The following is a 22,248-nucleotide window of genomic DNA, read 5'->3' as shown; positions in this document are numbered from 1 at the left end:
ATTGGAACAGGTGAGGGAGATAACTATTTAAAAGATATATATGATTAGGTATTATTTGCATGACAAGAGTCCAGAATAAGAGCTGCATAATAAAGTGGCCTGGGGGGGAGGGGAATTGTATAAAAAGAGAAAAGTGAACTGGGGGGAGGGTTGGCAGAGAGGAAAATGTGCAACACTGAATGAATGGAAATCCAAGTTCTCTATAAACTTTCATTAAAATCTCAATTTTTTTAAAGGGCCTAAAGTGTGTAATTTCTTGTTTTTGTTAGATGATACAGAATTGATTCCAACTCACGCTGATTCCATGTGAGCAGAGAACAACTGGTCCATAGGGCTAAACATTTTGAAGCATATTTCCAGGCTCACTTTTATGTTGCCCCTGCAGAGGTTCTGTTGTACATAGGGTTACAACAACACAACTGCAGAGGTTTCAACTGCCACCCTTTTGGTTAGTCCTCCAGTACATAATCGTTTGTGTCTCTCTGGTTAAGACATTCATTGATACCAAGCTACCAAGGCATCCAAAGGAGAAAGATGAGACCTTCTGCTTCTGGAGCAATTTATAGCCTCCGAAACCCTGTAGGACAATTCTACACCATCGTACAGCATCACTAAGTGTGGGAATCGACTGTCTAGCAAAAGGGTTTGTTTAGGGCTTTGGAGCGCATCCATAAAAAAAAGTTTACTCAGCAATTCCATAACAGGATTTTATCATCAGAATTTTCTTAGATACAGGGATGTTGATTATCAAGGAAGGAAGAGATGGAAATTGGAAACAATACAAATATCCAGTAATAGCTTATGACTTAATTCAAATATGGGCTGTGGGCAGAAATTACAACGTTGTGAAACCAGTGGCTGGGACTTTATTGTAGTCATTAATGGAGGAAAAAGTTGCAAAGCTCTCTTCATAGTTCATATACGCTGTTTGAAACCTGCAATGTGCAGAACGATGGAAGAACATCAGGGTGTACACGGTCCTCTCATAGGGGCCAATGCCTGAGTATTTTCTTTTTGTCTGGGTGGGCTTTCCGCTTCAGAAATTTCCAGTCTTCTGCTGTGAACATGTACCTTTGTCAGGAAGACTATTTTAAATTTTTAAGGCACCCACAACTACATTAAGTTGCAAAAATCTGCATCTTTTGGGGGGGATTTTTTTAATTATTAATTACAATGAAAGTTTAGAGACTTTGGATTTCCATTCATTCGTTGTACTTTTCTTCCTGCCCACCCCTCTCCCCCCAGTACACTCTTCCCTTTGAAAAGTAAAAGAAAAATTCTTTCATTGTTTTACAATCCCTCCCCCCAGGTCCAGTCCACTATGCAGCCTTCGTTCTGGACTCCTGTCATGACAAAAATACCTAGTCACATATCCTTTTTAAACAACTTTCTCCCTCATCTGTTTCAATGCAATATACATTATTTATCTAATCTTTCCTAGTCTCCCCCAGCAGTCAGTCCTGTTTTACAACAGTGGCACAATGCAGTATTTGTTCTTTTGCGACTGAGATATTTCACTCAGCATAATGTCCTCCGGGTCGCCCATTTTGAATAATATTGCATGGGTTCCTTGTTTTCAATGCAGCGTAGTATTCCATAGTGTGACTAGACCACAGCTTCTCCATTCATATTAATATTAATATTCATATTCATATTCATGGGCGCTTAGGTTGTTTCCAACTCCTTTGTGAACAAAGCCACGATAAATATGGGTGTGCATGCATCAGTTTTTAAAAAGGGGAAAGAGGGATTTCAAGCCCTTGCTCTTGGCCAGGACTTGCTTGATGAGACGGAAATCTCATTTTTTAACTTGTGCTCTCCAAACCCTGCAATCAAGTTGTTTTATTAACTGGTTAGACAGGAGGGAGAAAGAAAAGGTTTCCTGAAAGGAAACTTTTAGGTACGAAGGTGCGATGTGAGCCCAGGACGGGGAAACAGCCACCATCGCCTCGCCCTGTCCCCTATGCATAAGGCGCCGCCCCCCAGTGTCACCGCCCTCTGGGCCTTTGTGGGCGCTTTCAGGCCAGTTTAGTTGAGGCCCCGCCCCTCGGCACAATCTGGCTGTCTGATAGGCCTCGTTGAAGGCCCGCCCCTTCCGCGCAGTCTCCGCACCGTCTTTACTGGATCTTTCAGAAACAGGAGCATTGAAGCCCCGCCCTCGCCCCGCCCAGTCCCGAGAGTCTAACTCGGCCAAGCAGAGACCACGCCCCGGCGCGTAAGGCACGCCCCCACACGCTGCGGCCCCGCCCACTCGCCGCGTCTCTGTCGCGCCCTTACCGACTTCCGGAGCCAGCGTTGCCCCGCCCACTCGCTGCGTCGCTGCGTGCGTGCCGCGCCCTGGCGTGCTTCCGGAGCGGGGCGGAAGGGCGGGCCTAGAGGCGAGGCCAAAGTCAAGGCCAAGGCCAGCGGGGAGGGCGCGGCGCGGCCACCCGGCGCACACTTCCTCTGCCCTTCCTTCTAGTTCCCCACTGCCCCCGACCGCACGGAGTGGACCTCCGAGGCGGCGATCGGAAAGGGCTGGGGGACGCGCGGCCAGGCCCATCCCACCCGCCGGACAGTGCGGTCGCCCGCCCAGCCCGCCTGGCTCTGCTTTGTCCGGGGAGCCGCGCCCCTCCCCGCGCCTCTTCCCCCGCGCCCCGCCAGCGGCCCAGCCTGCCCATTCACGGCCGGGCCTAGCCAAGGGTGGACTGCCTGGGCGGGGGCTACTAACCCCCTGCTGGCCGAGACTAGGACCCCTGGTGCCCAGGCCTCCACCCCTCGGGGAAGGCCCGCGGCCAAGGTCGTTAAGAATAGTGGCCACCTGTAGAAGACAGGCTGACTTCCACTGTGGCTCTCTCCCCACGCGGCGATTCCTATTTGCTGTCCCTTTTGATTGGGTTCTGGTGGCCTAGCAGTAAGGAGCTGCACTGCCGACCTAATGACAATGAGTTCGAATCCACCCGCTGTGGGTCCTTCCCTGTGGGTTAGGGGGTGAACGATGGGCAGTCTCCTGTGCGATTTACTGCCTCTGAAAACTCCATAGTGCCAACTATGAGTTGATTCTGACTCAATAACATATAACAATAACAACCCCCCCCCCTTTTTTTTTAACAACCCCCTTTTGACAGTCGAGGCTGCCCTCTGATTCCAGGATGGAGTGACAGAGTCCGGATTTGGACCCAGGCCACGGATTCGATTTAAAGTCACCCACTATACTAACGTAGTGCCTGGAGCTCACATTTCCTTTGAGTACAGCCCTCAACTCTTTTTTTTTTTTAATTTTTATTCTACTATTTTTACGTGTACCAACAAATCAGATCTGACAGGTACAGGAGGAGATTGCCCCCTCCTTCTCCAGCAGAGCATCTGGTGGATTTGAACCGCATACCTCTGGGATTGCAGTGCAGCTTCTTGCCACTAGGCCACCAGAGCTCCCTTAGCCCTCAACTCTTAATCTAACCTCTCAACTAACCCCTCCAATCCCTGCTGTTCACCACCAAGCAGCAACACCCTGCTACCTTCTCTGAAAGTGCTCTGTCTCGGGATCCTAGAGATTCCAGTCCAAGCTCCAGCACCTGTCAGCTACCAGACTCCACTGTACTCATGCCTGGGGGAGAGCGTAACAGGACCCCCGCACACTGCCCTCCAGGCAATTCTGCCTCAGTAGTAGAGCTGTTTTCCATGGAGGAAGCGCTGGTGGGGTCATGTGCAGGCAGCTCTCTGCCTGTAGGAGTCCACCAGTTCCTCCACAGGAGAAGGATGAACAATCTTGTGCCATTTACAGACTCAAACCCAAGAGAGGGTCAGCTATGAATTGGTTCCAACCAGATGACAATGCATATGTGTTTGGCTTTTTATTAATTTGTATAACTGCAGACTGCCTCATCTGTACCGCAAGCAGCAGCCGGTGTGGGTTTGAACCTCTGATCATTCAGTTAGTAGCTAAATGCTCTAACTGCGGATGCTTTAATTTTCTGCATCCACAGGGAGGGTATGGAAATGTGGGTGACTCAGGTTGGCTGGGTTTGAAGGCCCAAAATGTGTGCTGGTGGTACCAGGCAAGGACCAGGGGCTTGGAAAGGACATCCACAAACAAAGGCTCAGTGCAGAGGAAGCCCTGCTCCTTACCAGTGACACAGAGGCCGCTGTCCCGTCTGCCTCCCTCCCCAGGGGACGCTCATTCTCTGCCATGCAGTTGTTCACCGTGGAAATCTACTCACCCCAGGCTGGTACACAAAGGCCACATGGCACACTGTGCTGCCAGCCGACAGGATCCAAGGCCCTTGGTCCGACCCGCCTGCAGGATTCCAGATTTTTCTAGCCTCCAACTGTAGCTCAGAGAGGAAGCTGCACATGGGACTTTTTTTTTTTTTTTGGCTTCATATTAAAGAACAAAGCCTGGGAACTGGACAGGCCTCTTTGTAAACAGAAAACACATGTTTTCTAAGAGAATGGACTTTCCTTCCCTGGTTTCTTCCCTTGTGGACAGAGGCTGCCTTAGGCCTGCTGGCTCGATCCGAGGACAGAGAGATGACTCATCTGCCCCAGCTCGGTCAGGACCAACACCCACCCCCTCACATGAGAAGGGTCCACTCAGTGGTCGGTGCCCGGCCTGGGGCGTGTGCCCAACATCCTCAGGACATGCACGTGGGGAATTGGACTGTGTGGATCCTGAAAGCACAGGAAAGCCATCTTGGGTCCCATACGAGCTGACTTCAGACAAAAGCGTGTTCCCTGGTGGCTTCTCCTGTGACCAGAGGCCTGCCCTCTGTTGCGTGGTCTCAGACAAGTAGTTTCTTGATATCTCTGAGCTTGTCTGCCAACTTGTGTTGTTGTGAAGTGCTGTCCAGGGGACTACAATTGAAGGGTGCTGGCAGCCAGGTTGTGAGGGTGGTTAACTAGGATCATGGATACTGTCCTGTGACTCAAATGTGGTCTCCCCCGGAGCAGCCCGGCAGTCCTCCACAAAGGCCCAGGACTCCCCCACTCCCAGGGTACCTCCACCGCCACCGCCCCCTCGGGCACACAGCCCGGCCCCCACACCTCTTTGGAAGCTGCCGTCTTGGGAACGGATAATTCCTTTGAGTCTCCCCAGCAGGCTGATCTTTGTCTGTGAAGGGAGATTTGATTTGGGGAAGTAACCAGACATCCTTTGGGCCAAGTCGGCTGAGTAGACGCTCTCTGGGAAGCCGAGCCAGGGCTGCCTGTCTGGGGCCAGGATGTGTCTGGACTGCAAAGCCATGAGAGGCCGCCCAGAAGGTCGCCGCACTGGGGACGTGGATCTGACACCAGCCCCACGGCCACGGGTGCTGAGGCCTGAGCACACACACACAAACACACACGCACACACACACCCCGTGTGCGTCTGCACATGTGTGTCTGCACGTGTGTGGCTGCAAACACAGGGCTCTGCACACACACCCCGGTTTGGGCAGATGAAGGAAAACAACCACCGCCAGATAATTAAGGGAGCGGCCTTTCATCCTGGGGCCCACACTTTGATTTTCATGGAAATCTCCCTTTGTGGGAAAATTCCGGGCGTTTCTGACAGAGGGTGAGGCGGAGGCAGCGCAAGGCGGGAATTTAGGGGGCAGGTTTCTTCCTGGCTCCGGTCCCAACGGGTGGTGTGGCCCAGGGCGCCGCCCTTCATCTCCAGTCCTCACTCTCCCCACCTGACAAGTGGGCTCATGACGCCTGCCCTGGGCTCGGAGAGCAAACAGAAAAGCATGGATGTGAGTGGGCTAATGAGACCCAGCGGCCTGCGTGGCGGGTCCTGATACGCAGGCATGCTCTGCCCCAGAGTGTGGTGAGGACATTGTCGTCACGACTGACCACTCATGTCTCCGTGTCAGAGTGAAGCTGACCTTCACGGGACTCTTCAGGGGCTGCTCCTCACATGCACACAGCTAGGCCTTTCTTCTGAGGTGCCTCAGGGTGGGCCTGAACCACCAACCTCCCAGCCAGCAGCTGAATCTCATTAACTCCAGCAAAAATGTCAGCACAAAGATGTCAGCACAAAGATGCCACCAGCAGCATTACTTATAATAGCAATGACTAAAGAGATTCAGTGGTTGACAGGAGTGGCAACGATTATATCCACCACCAGTTCCTGGGGAGTTCAGGGAAGGAGACACACCTTGGTGGGACTTCTCCAGCCTGCCCTGCATTTCTCAGTAAAACGGTAAAAGTCATGAGTCAGCGACATAAAACCATGTCAGAACAGCCCAGTCACGCACTAGCCGGCAAAGGATAAAGGAGCTATGAGACGCAGACACTGGACCACAACCAGCCAATCAACAGGCAGCCTCTTCCAGCAGGCTCCCTGGTGGGCCACGAAGCAAAAGGTCAGTGGTTTGAGTCCCCCACCACTCCTTAGGATAAAGATGACGCTATCAGGGTTCCGGTTAGGCCTCTTGAAGTCCTACCACACACAGGGAACCTGGAGGGTCTCCTAGCATCAAAATGGACTCAATGGCCCTGGACATGGGGTTTCCCCAGAAGGGCTCAAGAACATAAATGGATGTTGACATAATTACACAGAGCCAGGGTTCCTCCATTTACATGAAGTTCGAATAAAGGTAAAACTCGACAACATGGTTAGTATTCAGGTCAAGGGTTGCCTGGAAGCAGGGAAGGAGGCACATGGGCTGCTGATGGTGATGGCAGCTCCCTGTGTGTGCCCTGTCATCAACACTCACAGGCAGCGTGAGGCAGACACTTCCTGAGTGGAAGTCACACTGCAAAAGTGGATTATTTTTTTAAATTTCTATTTATTTTTAAAATTATTTTCTTTTTCCATGATACATCTTCAAGGATATGAACATGTACGGCTAAGCACAATTTATAACAGTGAATCTAAATTCCAAAATCAATCTCCATAATAGTCTATGTGTTTCCTATTGCCAAAGGGGCCCTTTAGAGTAGTGAGAGAAGATCTTCACCCTGAAACCTACAGCGTCCCTTTTCAGCAGGAATGAATCAGGGTGAAGTCTCTCTCAGGGAGGAGTGATAGGGAATGGCAAAGGACACACTGACAAAGGAGATGAATCAGAACTGGCTTCGACAAGCACTGTGGCAATTGGACAATTAAAACAGACATGGGGGGGGGAGAACGAACTGGGGAGGAGGGTAGAGAAAACAGTGCAACAATGAATGAATGAAAACCCAAAATCTCTGTAAATGTTCACTAAAACTAATAAAATTTAAAAATAATTTTAAAAAGGTTAAAAAAAATTATTTTCTTTTTTGCCATGTTGTTATGTGCTATTGAGTCATTTGCAACTCATAGTGACCTCATGTACAACAGCCCTAAACCCCGCTCTGTCCTGTGCCAACCGCACTGTCTCTGATACACCCACCCCGATTACCCCAGTCACTGAATCAATCCACCTCATTGAGGGTCTTCCTCTCCTGCACTGTCCCTCCACCCTCCCAAGCATGACGTCCCTCCTTGCAACATGTCCAAAGTATGTCAGATGAAGCCTCAGAATCCTTGCCTCCAAGGAGCAGCCTGGTTTAACTCTCTCCAGGGTGAACCTGTTTGTTCTCCTAGCAGTCCATGGCATATTCAATACTCTTCTCCAGCACCACAGCTCGAAGACACCAATTTCCCTTCTATACTCCCTAGTCATTTTACTTTGCAATTTTTGCCATATATTATTTTAATTTTTTTATTTGAAGATTTACAAATCAAATGGGCTTTTCATGCAACTATTCACTGATGCATGTTTTAATATTAATTACCATTGTTGTTGTTGTTGTGTACCATTGAGTCAGAATTGACCCGTAGCTGACCCTTCAGTGGATATTGAGAGGCAGTTTAAGCAGATGGGAAGAGATTATCCAGCCTTCTCTCGTGGAGGAGCTAGTAGATTCGAATCACGCATCTTTGGGATGGCAGTGTAGCTCCTTACCACCAGGCCACCAGAACTCCCTTTAAAAGGATTGATATTTTAAAAAAAAGAATTAATATTTAGAGGATACTGTCCAAAGCCTGCATAGGGTAGTATTTAATGACATAAAAAGTCCATAATATATTAAGGGGGCGAGGAAGAAAAAGATCCAATTTAATTGTGAAATGTACATGTGCACGCATGTGTGTATAAAGTTTTATATGCAACATATGAAGCTCTAGTTGGAACCAACAGTCAGGAAATAAAAAGATGAGTTACACTGGGAAAATCTATTGTCATGGACTTTTCCAGAGTGCTAAAGAGCAATATTGTCAGTTTAGAGACTGAGGTGCACCTGATCCAGACCACCAACTTCTCAATTGTTTGCTATGCTTTTGAGAGCTGGACAATAATTAAAAACGACAGAAAAAGAATGTTTTGAGAGCTGGACAATAATTAAAAACGACAGAAAAAGAATGTTTTGAGGTGTGGTGCTAGAAACAACATACCACAGACTTCCAGGGGAACAAACAAGTCTCTCCTGGAGAGGGTGAAACCAGCTTGGTCCTTGGGGGCAATATTTTGAAGTTCTATCTCACATGTTGGGTATGTTGCCAGGAGGGACCAGTCCTTGGTGAAGGACAGAATACATGGAAGGGTGGAGGGTCAGTGCAGAAAAGGAAGACCTTAGATGAGCTGGATTGACATGCTGATTGGCAATAGGTTCAGGTGTGTCAGAGATGATGACGTTGGCTCAGGATAGGACAGGGTTCAGAGCCATTTTTCACTGGGTCACCATGAGTCATAGTCGACTTGAGGGCACATAACAACAAGAGTGGCCTAGTCCGCAGGGAGTTGCACTGTTAACCAAAGGGTGGACCTCTCTGGTGGTTTGAAGCCATTGTCATTTGCACAAAAGGAAGATGGGAAATTCCCTGCGGTGGATAACCTCCAAACTCAATGGTTGGAAGGTTGGTTATGAGTCGGCTGCAACTTCTAGACAATGAGTTAGTGAGATAGTTTACGGTATTATATTCCATAGTATTAGGAAGAATATATTCGCATGTGTGTCCATTTATATATACACTTGCTCACACACTCACACAGGTACAAACAACCCGTAATATAATGCTGCTGTATATAGTGCTGTGTACCACTGAGTCAGAACCAACCCACAGCTGACCCTCCAGTGGGTTTTCAGAGGCAGTTTAGTCATACAGGAGGAGATGGCCTAATCTTCTCCCAAGGAGCAGCTGGTGGATTTGAACCGTGAGCCTTCGGTTAGCAGCATAGCTCCCTATAGATTTTGCCACGAGAACTCCTTAACCATATGCCTTCAGGTTTGCAGTGCAGGTCCTTGGCATTAGGCAGATCTCCCTCACAGGGACAGAGCAGATCTGCCCACGGGGTTCCAATACTGTCTTGGTTTGGAGTGACTGATCTTTCAGTAGTCAGTTGAGCATTTTAAGCACTGTGTCATCAGGCACTTTTGCACGCCCACATAAACACACACACACACACACACACACACACCCCATCTATGAACTGAAGAACATACCCCAAAGGTCTTTTGACCAAACAGACCCAGTAATTATCTCATAGATAATTTTTGTTTTCTCTCTCTGTGTGTGTGTGTGTGTGTGTGTGTGCTTTTCTGTATTTCCCAATTTTCTATAATGAACACTTTTTTTTAATAAACAAATGAAGTAAAAGCAAATATGCTTCTTTTTCCCCTTGGAGAAGGGTGAGATGTGGGTCTGGGCTCCGTGAGGGCTCCCAGATCTGCCAATGGGAGCGGTGGCCGGTGGTGGCAGTCAGTGTAGGGTGGTGGCAGCAGATGGTGGGGGCAGGCCTCTCCCGAACTCTCGGGCTGTTCTCAGAGGCTGCCCTGCCCACTGGGCACTGCTGGGCATCAGTGTCTGTGGGGAGTGGCCACCTGGAGAAGCCCTCGTGCTGGGCCAGCTACACAGGTCCTCCTGAGCCACCTGGGGTAGGTGGTGCTGGTGAAGGCTGCTGTCTGCGCTGGCCACTCACTCAGCCAGCACAGTCCGTCTGCGAAGAAGATACAGGAGTGACCACCGAATGTCCTGCCACCTTGACCCTCCAAGAACACTACTGCCACCAGGTTCACTGCCACCATGTTTGGGGAAAACAAGGCACAGAGTGGTAGAGTTACTTCCCCAGAGTCACTGAGGTGGTTTGTGGGGGTGTGGTGGAGTTCTTGGTGGACCCCCGTTATAGATCCTTCCTGTCTCCAGGCTGTGGAGTTGGGGTGGGCCTGTGTTCCTCTGTCTGCTCTGGGGTCGATGGTGCACTTGGGGACACAGGGGTTCACCTGCTCACCTTGTGTCTTGGAGGACAGGCTGTGGCCAACTCATGCCAGGACACTGCGACAGCCCACCTGCTGGCCGTGGTCTCCCAAGGGTGCAGGAGGAGGCCTGAGTGCCCTTCCCTGCCTCCAACAGGAAGTGAGGGTGAGAAAGAAGGACTTGGAGACTGTTGAAAATTATGTTTCTGACCCAAATGGTAAGGGCACTGTGTGACGTGGTGGGCTTCTCACTGGCCGCTCTGAGCATGCATGTGTCACTGTTTGTGGGTCCTGGGAGCAGGCAGCCCCTCACTCTGTGGGGTGGGGACATCTGGGTGCACTCAGTGAGGAAGCATCTCACCCCGCCGTGCAGGGCAGGCTGTCCTGGCCGATTGTCCTCGGAGGCTCACCGGGCATCAGTGTAAAAACCAGCAGAGGAGGTAAAAGAGAGAGATTTTGCTATGGCCTTTACAGGGAATATATGTGTATCTAGCATGGAGCTGCAGGGCCAGAGTGGAGTGTGAGTGTCTGTGGGCTTCAGAGGAAGCCCGGGAGAAACGCTCTCACCACTGCGGCTTCTTGCTCTCCGTTCCTCCATTGCCTCTGCTCCACTCTCTCTCCGTTATCTTTCTTGTCCTCGTTCTCTGGTGTCTTTTCTCTTTCTCTTTCTGCCTTGCTCTATGCCCTGTATCCTCCACACTCTGTTGCAAAGTATGTTTACTTTAAGATGAGAGGAGAGAAAACACAGGCACCGTATCTGTGCCTGCATTCCTCAAGAGAGTTCTGTCAGTCAAGGTTGTGAGCCCCGGGTCCTTGCCTTGTCAGCCACCAAACCCGCCCACGGTCCTGATTCCTGAGAACATCAGATCTGGGTGTCCTCTCCTGCACATGAGGGACCCCGGCCCCTGAGGGGGCACACAGCGTCCATGTGGTCACGCGGGTCCTGACACGGCACTGGACGACTCCCACAGGGACTTCCTGCTTCTTGGAGGGGATGGTTTCCCCCCTACCCCAGTCTCTGATTTGGAATAAATTCTAGAAACAGAACTGAGGCTAGAAAGATCATCGTGTTCTTTTTGCTTATGACACTGTTCACCAATACCCAAGGTCACGGTCAAGACCAGCTGCAGAGTTCGCTGAGTGAGAAAGGGAGGTCGCTGTTCAAAACAAGTACAAATCTCCAGGCAGATCCAGAAGAGCACTGACCCAAGCGGGGGCCCCTCTAAGGGTAGCCCCAGGGGTCACCCACTGGGACACTTCTTGTTCAAGCTGGGTGACCACCGTGTGGACAAATCAAACACCAGCTCAGACTTTGGGAGAAGTGCAGCCTGTCCCAGCCAGCCCCATACACAACTTGCTCACTGACACCCCTTTGTCCCAAGCTCCCTGCCAGTTTCCAGAATATTCTAGGAGAAGACCTCTGTAGCGATGGTCCCTGGGGCCAATACCAGAAAGATCACACTTGAGAAGCGTTTGAAGAGCAAATGTCCGTTCAGGAGAGTGGCTCTCAGCTCTGCCAGTGACCGCCCACCTTCGTGGGTCAGCGACAATGAAGACAAAGTCTTTCTGCCACGTGACCCCCACTCTGGCCTCCCCGGCCCTGTGCCCGTTTTTGTTTATAGATAAATTAGGAAAATGAACATCTCACACTTTGCTCCAGAAGCTTGTTTTTTGAAGAAGGTTGGACAGACAAATGGACAATGTCATGCCCCCTGCCAGAGCCCAAAGTGTCTTCAGTGAAATCCAGAGGGGCTGCTGGGCTGGGTCCACTGGGCAGGCTGTCTGGACTCACACCTCAGTTGCCTCCCCAACCTCAGGCATGACCCCACAACCTGCCCAGCAAGGGTTCCATGGCAGGCAGAGATAAGAGGGAAAAACAGGCCACCAGCAGCCAAGTGTTCAGGACAGGGGCTGAGTGTCCACCCGGCAGGGAGGGCAGGGTCCTCTCTCTTTGCAGAGCCTGCAGGCAGGAGAGGGATGGCTGGGCCCCTAGGAATCCCAGGTCTGAAGGCGGCTGAGACACCTCAGCCCAGCTAGTGGCTACCTGCATCAAGGATGACCCAAACCCTTATGCAGGGACACAGAAGAGATGGAGAGGGTCCTCTGAGCCCCTGTACCCTTCAACCTCCCATCCTCGTCCCCTAGCCCCTCAAAGTTGTGATCCCCTGAGCACTTGGACAGGTGGTAGTGTGGACAGCAACCTTCAGGAACTATCTCCTGTCCACTTGCCCCCCCAAATACTGCACCCCCAATCACAGAGTGGGCTGTGAGCACTCAGATTTCAAGAATAGCCCCTAGGCCCCAGGGTCAGGGTTCCAGGGACTCTGTATCACATCCCAGCCTTCTGGACCCTGGCCCTCTCCCCTGTACCCTTCCTCCCTTCCTCGGTTCCAGCCTGCTCCAGGACACTTCCAGCTCAGATGACTATGAGGAGAATTGGGGTCAGCAGCCCCTCTGCCCCTGTGGGGCTGGGCCCTCAGCCGACCTTGACTCTGAGTTCCGATGGGCACCAGGGATTGATAAACTGGCAAGAAGCCATATCCTTGGTGCCCAAGGCCCAGTTGGGATCTGAAAGTATCTGGGGTCTGCAGGGAGCTCATCCTCAGAGTGAGCCCCCCCACCCTCCTCAGACTCCCCCACCCAGACCCCCTGCCCCTGAAAACAAAGAGTCCAAGGCTCAGGAGAGCCAGGAGAGGGGCCTTTTCAGGTAAGTCCCTCCGAGGCCAGCTGCTGGGCCTCGGGGAAAGAAAACCTTGGTTTTCTCCGTTCTCATTTTTATGCCCCCACATCATCAGAGAGAATAAAGAGAGGCTCTGGACGGGCTTCCAGATTTAACTCTCCAGAGCCCAGGCCTATTAGAGGGATGAAGGACCCCCTAGGAGTCCCTGCTTCACAGCACCCTAAACGTGTCTAGAAGGTATATCCATCCCACCTCCCTCCAGTGGCTTCCTGGTGGCTGTCCTGGGTGACCCTTCCTCAGCCTAACCTCCCTCCATCACCCCCTGATTTGCTCGGGGTAGTTGTGCCCAAATGGCCTTGGTACCAAGTGGGAGTGTCCAGTGAGAGGAGGCTCTGCCTGGTAGCTGAAGGCGCAGTCCTGGGGGCTTTGACCCTGGAGGTCAGCCTCTGCCCACAGGCCCGGCCAGCCTCTAGGGTGTCTCCAACTCCTCTCGTGCTTTGTCTCCACAAGATCTCCTGTCAGTGGCATGGTATCTGGAGAGGAGGGAGACTCCCCCATGGGTGGCAAACCCCAGAAGCATTCAGAGCTCTGCCCTGGGCCCAGACCTACAGATCTGCTGGCCTCCAAGTGGACCCTCAATCATGTCAGAGACCACCTGGATGGACCTTGCTCTCACAGGACCCAGCCCCAGCAAAGGTCACCTCTAACCTGCACCTACTCCAAGGGGACACACACCTCACAGTCCTCCTCAGGGATGTCTGTTCTGAGGACATAATTTTGGGGGCAGAACTCTGACATTGCTATTGTTGTGTACCATCAAGTCAAAATGGACTCATAGCTGACCCTCCAGCGAGTTTTCAGAGGCAGTTAACCACATGGGAGGAGACTGTCCATCCTTCTCCTGTGGAGCTGCCGGTGGCCTCGAACTGCACACCTTTGGGATTGCAGCGCAGTTTCTTGCCACTAGGCCACCAGAGCTCCCTTATAGTGTAGTACTAACTCAAGGGTCAGTGGTTTGAATCCACTAGCCCTCTGCCAGAAGACAAGCAGTCTCCTCTTGTAAGATGTGTTGCCCTGGAAGCCAGGTGGAAGGTCACACTGAGTCAGCATTGCTCAACCGTGTCCAACCACAAAGCAAAGCATCTCAGCATCTTGTTCTATGCGTCATCTTGTCTTCTGCTCGTTTCATTAGACATTTATATAAGTCTTTCCCCAAGTCAGAAAATGTTATTCCACAAATTGATTTTTAATGACTATTTAATATTGCACTGGGTTGGCTTTCCCGACCAACCCCTTATTATTGGGTACAGCTTATTTCCAGCTATTTCCTCTTATAAATACCATCGAGATGAGTGTACTGTGAGCATTCCTGACTATCTGTGCCCAGTGCTTCCGTGTTGGGAATTCCAGCCAGGTGAGAAGGGAAGAACTGTTGGTCTCAGAAGTCTTTTGGGGTTTTCTCCGACACTGCAGCTCACCCCTCCACTTTGGCCGACAACCTTGGGTGGAGACAGCACAGATGAGGGAGCCTGCCATCTTGCTTTCATTTTTAAAGGAAAACACAACCTTCCCCACTGCTGACTCTTCCAGACAGGGTGACCAGGGCACCTGGACGGACAGGTTTGTAGTAGTGCTGTCAGCCCACCTTAAAGATGAGGACCCCTGGACTCAAAGAGGCTGCAATGGCCTAAGGGCACACGACTGGCAGGGGCTCCAGGTCGACCACTGCCGGTCCTGCTCCCCTGTTATAAGAAGGACGTGATGGTCGTGAAGCAGAAAACAGCCTGTCCTGACAAACCACAAATAGGATTTGGGGGTCCCACGTGTGCCAAAATGTCACACAGGCTTAACAGAAAGCACTGCACGTCTTAAAATCAGGCAAGGTGTGCATCAGGGCTGCATCCTTTTTCCATATCTATTCAATCTGTATGCTGAGGAAATAACTTGAGAAGCTGGACTTTATGAAGAAGAAAGTGACATCAAGATTGGAAGACGACTCATCGGCAACTTACATTATGCAGCTGTCACTACCTTGCATGCTCAAAGTGAGAGGGACTTAAAATGCTTGCTGCAGAAGCTCAAGGACTCCAGCTTTCAACATGGGTTACATCTCAACATCAAGAAAATAGGAACACTGGACCACTGCACAACATCACAATGGATGCATCACAACATCAAGGTGCACTGCATCAGGAATGTCCACAATCAACACCCGGGGTAGCAGCAGCCTGAAATCAAAAGACATGTCATGTTGGGGAAATCTGCTGGTAAAGACCTCTTTAACGTGCTAGAGAGCAAGGATGCAAATGTAAAGATTAAGGTGCATCAAATCCAAGTCATGGTACTTTCAATTGCTTTGTATGCATCTGAGAGTGTGACAATCACTAGAAAAGACTGAAGGAGAGTTTGAATTGTGATGTTGGACAAGAGTAACATCCTGCGGACTTCCAAAAGACAAACAAGTCTGTCTTGGAGGAAGGGTCACCAGGGTGCTCTGGAGAGACAAGGATAGTGAAAAATGGCCTCACATGCTCGGGGTGTGTTTTCAGCAGGGCCCAGCCCTTGGAAAAAAACAACCTACTGGGAAATTGGGAAGGGTGTACGCCAGGGATGCATCCTGTCTCCATACCTTTTCAACATGTATGCAGAGCAGATTATCCGAGAGGCTGGGCTCTATGAGGAGAATTGTGGCATCAGGATTGGTGGAAGATCTATTAACAATCTCCGTTATGCAGATGACACAACCCTGCTTGCTGAAACTGAGGAGGACCTCATGCACTTGCTGCGAAGGGTCAAGGACTGCAGCCTTCGGTATGGACTAAGGCTCAATGTCAAGAAGACAAAGATTCTCGCCACTGGACCAATTAGCAGCGTCAGGATGGATGACGAAGAGATTGAGAGTGTTCACAGCTTCAGTTTGCTCGGCTCCACAGTCAACACTCTTGGCACCAGCAGTCAGGAAATCAAAAAGCGTATCGCGATGGGAAAGTCTGCTGTTAGGGACCTCTCTAAAGTACTCAGGAGCAACAGTGTCTCTCTGGAGACTAAGGTGCAATCACTTGTTATGCATCAGAGAGTTGGACAATGACTAGGGAGGACAGAAGGAGAGTGGATGCTTTTGAGCTGTGGTGCTGGAGAAGGGTACTGAATGTACCCTGGGCTGCCAGGAAAACAAACAGATTTATCTTGGAGAGGATTAAACGAAGCTACTCCTTGGAGGCAAGGATTCTGGGGCTTCGTCTGACATACTTTGGACATGTTGCCAGGAGGGACGGGTCCTTGGAGAGGGACATCATGCTTGGGAGGGTTGAGGGACAACGCAGGAGGGGAAGACCCTCTATGAGATGGATTGATTCGGTGACTGGGGTAATCGGGATGGGTGTGTCAGAGGCGGTGCGGTTGGCGCGGGATAGAGCAGGGTTTAGTGCTGTTGTGCACAGGGTCGCTGTGAGTCGGAAACGACTCGACGGCACATAACAACCACAACAATAACTGGGAAAATCCGAGAGTCAGTGGAAGGGGAAGACCCTCAAGTAGATGGGTTGACAGTGACTGCAGCAGTGGACTTGAACATGGTGGAGCTCAAGAGGCAGGAGCAGGGTGGGGCACGTCTCCTGCTGTTCCTAACAGGTCACCATGAGTCATAGCTTGTTGGCACTTAACCACAGTAACGTGTGTGACAGATATTTCAATTGCTGTGCTTTGAACTGGAATTGGAGAACACTTGACCTGTGCTCAATCTCAGGCAACCCTGCAGAAATGTGGGCAAGGGGGAGGAAGAAGAAGGACCAGGAGAAGACACAGGAGGAGGAGTAAGGAAAGGAGGAAGAATGAAGAGAAGGAGGGGGAGGGGGAGCAGGGTAGCAGCAGGAGGCGAGGCTGGAGGCCCTTCAAAAGAGGAAGGCTCCTTGGGACATCTGCCATGCCATCTCGTCAAGGACTTCCAAGGGTGGGATGGGGTGTGCTGCCCTTGCATGGCTAGCCCAACGCTGACCACAGCAGATGAACAATGCGTGTGACGTGAGCGAGGCCACAGGCAGTGCCCCACACGTCCTCCTCTTTGGCGGCATCCTGGTGTGCTGCAGGAGGCGCTGGCTTCTGGTCATCCTGATTGCCATGACAATGACCACACACTTAGTGGCCTAAACCACACAGATTTGTCGTAACACAGGTCTTGCTAAAGTCCACGTGTTCCAGGCCTGGCCTCTCCTGGAGGCCCCAGGGAAAAGTGTTGTCTTCTCCAGCATCTAGGGCCTCCTGCACTCCTTGTCTAGGGCCTCCTGCACTCCTTGTCTAGGGCCTCCTGCGCTCCTTGGCTCGGGCTGCAAAGGCAGCAGTGGCAGAAGAAATGCTTGTCTTTCCTTCTCTCGCTCCTCCTACTGTGAGCCTAGTATCAGGCCTGCACAAGGTCACCCCTGGAAGGGTCTGGACAAACTGAGACCACAGAAGCCCAGCAGGATCCCAGGCTAGGCTGGTCTTCTCATACAGACACCCTCTCCCCACCATCCTGTGAGGGCCACACCCATAGCCAGAGGAAGTGTAAAGATGGAGAAATTGGGCAGAGAAGGAGATCCACCTTCCCAGAGACACACAGCTGTCTGGGAGAGGGAGCTCTCTGCTCTGAGTTCCATTTGCCTGCTGCAGCCTCTTCACTTGGGACCATGCTCTTCTACGGCTTCCTCACCTGTGGGCCTCCTTCCTGCAGGCCCTCCTCTCCTGCAGAGTTCCCACAGCCGCAGGTCCCCTTCTGATGGGCTCTCTACCTGTGAGCCCTCTTCTTGTGGCCCCCTCCTCCTATTTAGGTGTCCTCTTACTTTGAGCCCCTTTCTTGCAGCCCACCCCCACTTGTGCAGGATTTCTGGAGCAGAGGTCCTCTGAGGTCTCAGCACCCTCCACCTGCAGGGCTCCCCTCTTACGAGGTACCCCCATCTTCCGGCCCTCTTCTGTGTGCCCCTCACCCACAGGCCTCCCACTTACGAGTCTCCGACGTGGGGCTTCCTTTTCGTGAGTCTCCCTCCTCTGTGCCCTCCACCCATCAGCCTTCCAGCTGCCCCTCACCTGTGAGTCTCCCCACAGTTGTACCCATCTTGCAGCATTTCTGGACCCCAGTGTGGGATCTGCATGCTTGTCTCTTTGGAAAGAATGTTGCCCACCGGAATTTTTACCCTGAACTGGGCCAGCCTACTGCACAGTGTAACAGTGAATGTCCTGGGTTTGAATCCTGGTTCCTCCACTTTGAGGCGCTCCTGGATACATTTTCAGTCTGTCTGCCCGGCTTTCCCCATGTGTGAAATGAGTATGATAGTAACAGTACTGAGAGCCCTCTATCACCTACCCCTGACTAACCCGGGACCAAGTGGACGCCTAGACTGAGTCAGACCTGGGGGCCCTGAGGACACGCCTGTCTGTCCCCTCAGCAAACTGCAGACCACTGTCCTAGGGCCTCACAAGGCCCTGGTGGTACAGTGGATTACATGCTGGAATGCCAACTGAAAGCTTGGCAGTTTGTATCCACCAGGTGCTTGACAAGAACAAGATGAGACCATCCACCCTTGTAGATTTACAGCCTTGAAAACCTTCCAGGGCACTTCTAGCCGGTCCTGAGCCAAAGTCAACTCTAAGGAGAGAGTATGGGTCCCAGGGCCTCAGTAGGACTAGAGCTGAAATGTTCTAGAACAGTCTGGATTTGTTCCTGGAGGCAGGTCCTTCCCCCTGGAGACCCCTTGGCCTCTGACCTTCACTCACTATGAGCTCAGACAGCAATAGGGACTTGGGGTCCCCCAATTCCTTGCAGTAGGTGCAGTTGGCACCTTTGTCATTCCTATTCCCCAGGTGAGAGAACAGAGTGAACCTCTTTCAGAGATGCCAGATCCCCAGTACATGGCCATAAATAGGCAGCGGACAGAGAGGAGCCTGGGTGGTGGGCAGACCCTGAATCCTGGTGCTGCTCTCAGCCCACTCCTCCTCCGGCCCCTAAGTCCAGGAGCTCCCCACCCTGGTCCTGATGAGGGGGCTCTGGCTTGGGGAGCACAGGGGCCTGGACACCTCTCCGGGACAGCTAGGCTGAGCTTGGACAGGCTCTGGTGAAGGCACGCGGCAAAGGATTGTCTGTCAACGGCAGCAACAATTCCAAGATGGCCTGCCAGGAATTTGGGGTGTCTCTGTACCCCAGCCCAGGTTTTAGCCTGTGTAGTTGTGATGACTCTGAGGACTTTGCTGGGGTAGCATTTTTAGCTGAGTGGCACCGAGTCCACTGAGGCAGGTGAGGGCAAGCGCCCAGCGTCAGGCTCTCTGAGGCCTCAGGCTTCTACCCCCTAGACCAGGCCTGGCATGGCAGGAGTTAAGCTGTGGCATCGGGCACCTTGGCACGCCACGCGGCCCAGAGTGTCCAGCTCCCTGCCCCCATCCCTCGTCTTCCTTTTTGCCTTTTTCCCTCTTAATTAATCATACGCTGCTGCCCAATTTAAATATGGAAATGCCCAGTTCAGCGATGCAATTATTCATGAGGCCAGGCCGGCTGTCCGGGGCTCCGGGGCTGCGGGGAGCACCATGGCCTCGCCTCCTTTCTGATCTGTGTGAAATTATGTGCACAAAAGGCTTCTCCTTATCTCGGTGTGTGAACTAGATAAATAAATAAGGGCTTTTGTTTGTTTGGCGGCTCCTGCACATGACCGGTTTCACTAAACCACTGTGCTGTCTGCGCCTTTATGGGGCCCAGGAGACAGGGAGGCAGGGGGAGGCCCCCCGCAGGCCGGCCGGGGGCTGGGGGCGGCCGCCGGGCATCTGGGGCCCTGTCCCTCCCCTGGCACCACCCTCACCCCTGCACCCCCTCACACACCCCCCTTCGCTGGAAAGTTCTCCCCGCCGGGGCTGGGCTCCCAGGCAGCTGGCACAGTGCCAGGCTCGCTGCAGCGCGCGGGCGGCAGGGTGGGGCGCGCGGCAGAGGCGCCGAGGATGTGGCCAGGCGCCCCGGGCGCGAGCAGGACCCGAGGCCAGGAGGCCGGGTGCCCACCAGGTGAGGGCAGCCCGGGTGGGCGCAGGGTGGGTGCCCCCTGGGCGAGGAGCAGGCCTGCGGGGCCGGCCGGGGAGGCGGGCACAAAGGCGGGCAGTGCCAGGAGAGGAGGCCGGGCTGAGGTGGGGACCGCTGTCCCCACGGGGCCCCCCTCCAGGCCGCGGCCCGAGGCTCCGGGGGCACTCGCGTGAGCGCAGGGACCATCAGCGCTGGCGCCGATAGAGGATAGAGGCCGAGCATAAAGGGAGGGCCAGGGCACAGGCGAGAAAGGCCGGGCTGTCAAGGAGAAAAACACCCCAAGGCCTGCAAATTCGCTGCTCTCAGCTCCCCCCTCGCTCTTCGGGAGGGGAGGGGGGGGGAAAGGCAGCGCTTCCTCTGGAGGCGGATGCAAAAAAGATGCAGAATTTTAACCGTCTCCTGCACGGGTTCTCCGCGGAAGGGCCCAGGCCTACACCGTGGCACCCTGGAGAGACGCAGAGTCCACCATGGAGCCAGGCGGGGCCACCGTGGCCACAGCCCCTGCTGGCCTGGGATCACAGTGCGGGAGAGCCCCCCAGGCCTAGGGGTCGTCCCAGGGGTCCCGGCTGCACTAGTTCTTGCAGCAGCTCGTCCTGGGTGCTGAGTGGGGAGCCTGCACCGGCAAGGACCCCAGGAGTGAGCCCAGGGTCCCACTGCTCAGAGGTCTGTGGGCACAAGGGGGTCCGAGTGGTCTTTGTAGCCACTTTTCGTGCTTTGCAAACAACATACTATGGTTTCAGCATCAAAGTGGGCACCCCATTCTGGGCAGTACCAAGGAGGACCCAGGTCCCTGATTGCTGGACCAGATGGCAGGACACAGGCAGGCATGGCCCTCAGGGACCCCAGAGCTCACCCCTACAAGGGACGTGCCTAGAGCGGTGAAAACAATTTAATTTTCCTTCTTTTAAAATCAGAAGAAAAAAATATGGACAATAATAATGAGTATATAGTAATGAATTCAGGGTGGATTACACTGGTGTTTCTGCCAAATTGTTTTTTGTATTTAAAATTATGTTATAATGCAATTTTAATTAAAAGATCATTTTAATGACATTAAAAATATCATTATAATATTATAGTAAGTATACCGAATGTCTTCTTCTTTATGGAGGAAGACACCATGAAGGTAGGGATGCCGTGGGCAGGACAAGTCCTGAGCTGATCTTGGCTGGCTAGTTGGTTGGTCCAGGGACAAAGGGGCCAAGGGGCCTTTGGGGCCATGTGGTGCCTGTGAGCTCTGTGGGCGCGCGCTGACACGGCCTGCTGTGGACAGGGTCCAGGACCTCGAGTGTGTGTGAGCACCCGTATGAATGCTGGAAATGCCTGTCACCAAGTGTTCAAGTCCCCCTTCCCCACAGATGAACATGGGTGGCGATCCGGTGATGGTGTGGAAAGCAGGCCCTGTGTTTCTTCACTCACGGCTCTTACTAGGCAGACAGGCAGAGCCACATCGTCCACCCATTTGGTCCCTGGAAGGAGACCATATTCCAGCCCATCTTGGCCACACAGAAAGACCCAGCACCATGCAGTAAAAGTATATCTTAGGCTGAAATACCAGGCACATCTGTAAGATAGTAGCCATGTTCAAAACGGTAGGACAAAGCCTGTGAGAAGGACTTCAGTAATATTTACTCTTATTTAGAGCGAAAATAAGGGGAAGCTTTGCTAGAGTGATGATTAAAGTGCTTGGCTGTGAACCAAAAGGTTGGTGGTTCAAACCCACCAGTTGTGGCTGAGGAGAAAAATGAGGTCATCTATTGACATAAAGATTAGTCTTGGAAACTCTGTGGCAGTTCTACACAACATACCGGGTCGCTAGGAGTTGGGGTTAGGGGTGTCTTTATTTCTGTGGCTCATCTCACCTTCTTCTTAAATAGATATACCTGAAATCGTACCACTTTAATGTGTACTCGATGTGAAATTATTAATGCTCCCTTGACGTTATCCGGTAGGTCTGAGGTCTGGAGTGCCCGGTGCATGGTAAGCACACCCCAGCTGGTAGCCTGCATTTCCAGGGCTCAGCTGTCCGCAGGGTGCAGGGCTCCTTAGGGGGCAAGGCCTGGTTACCTGGTGTGTGGACACCCCCAGAGCTGCTTCTGTTGGTGGCCCCCAGGGAAAAGGGCGCTTCTTGGGGTGACCAGGCTTCCTGCATCCCTGTAGAGGAAGGAATGAGTGTCGTCGCCCGTGGGCCTCCTCTGTCCTACACGCTTCCAGGACCCGGCCCCGGCCGGCTGACGAGGGGTTCCCGGCGGCGGAGAGGGCGCACAATGGGCTGGCTCCAGGCGCACAATAGCGGGCGCTTAGTCACAGTGCCCAGCGGCGCGGGCCCGGCCACAGAGCCCCAGTGTCCGCGAGCGAG

General features: G+C 52.5%; 1 protein-coding gene across 1 annotated transcript; it reads right to left on the bottom strand.

Annotated features, from left to right (window-relative positions):
* Positions 1-19,673: 19,673 nt before the first annotated feature.
* LOC102857264 (chromosome unknown open reading frame, human C22orf26) lies at positions 19,674-21,868 on the bottom strand. The gene is given in 6 exon segments (XM_006903789.1): positions 19,674-19,753; positions 19,756-19,807; positions 19,810-19,857; positions 19,859-19,928; positions 20,409-20,554; positions 21,752-21,868. Coding segments are annotated over 6 exon segments (513 nt in total).
* Positions 21,869-22,248: the final 380 nt, after the last annotated feature.

The sequence above is a fragment of the Elephantulus edwardii genome, unplaced genomic scaffold, assembly GCF_000299155.1.
Source record: "Elephantulus edwardii isolate Elephantulus edwardi_28Jun2011 unplaced genomic scaffold, EleEdw1.0 scaffold00064, whole genome shotgun sequence".
Lineage (NCBI taxonomy): Eukaryota > Metazoa > Chordata > Mammalia > Macroscelidea > Macroscelididae > Elephantulus > Elephantulus edwardii.
Note: the sequence above shows the minus strand (reverse complement) of the source record. Positions and strands in the feature narration are given on the sequence as shown.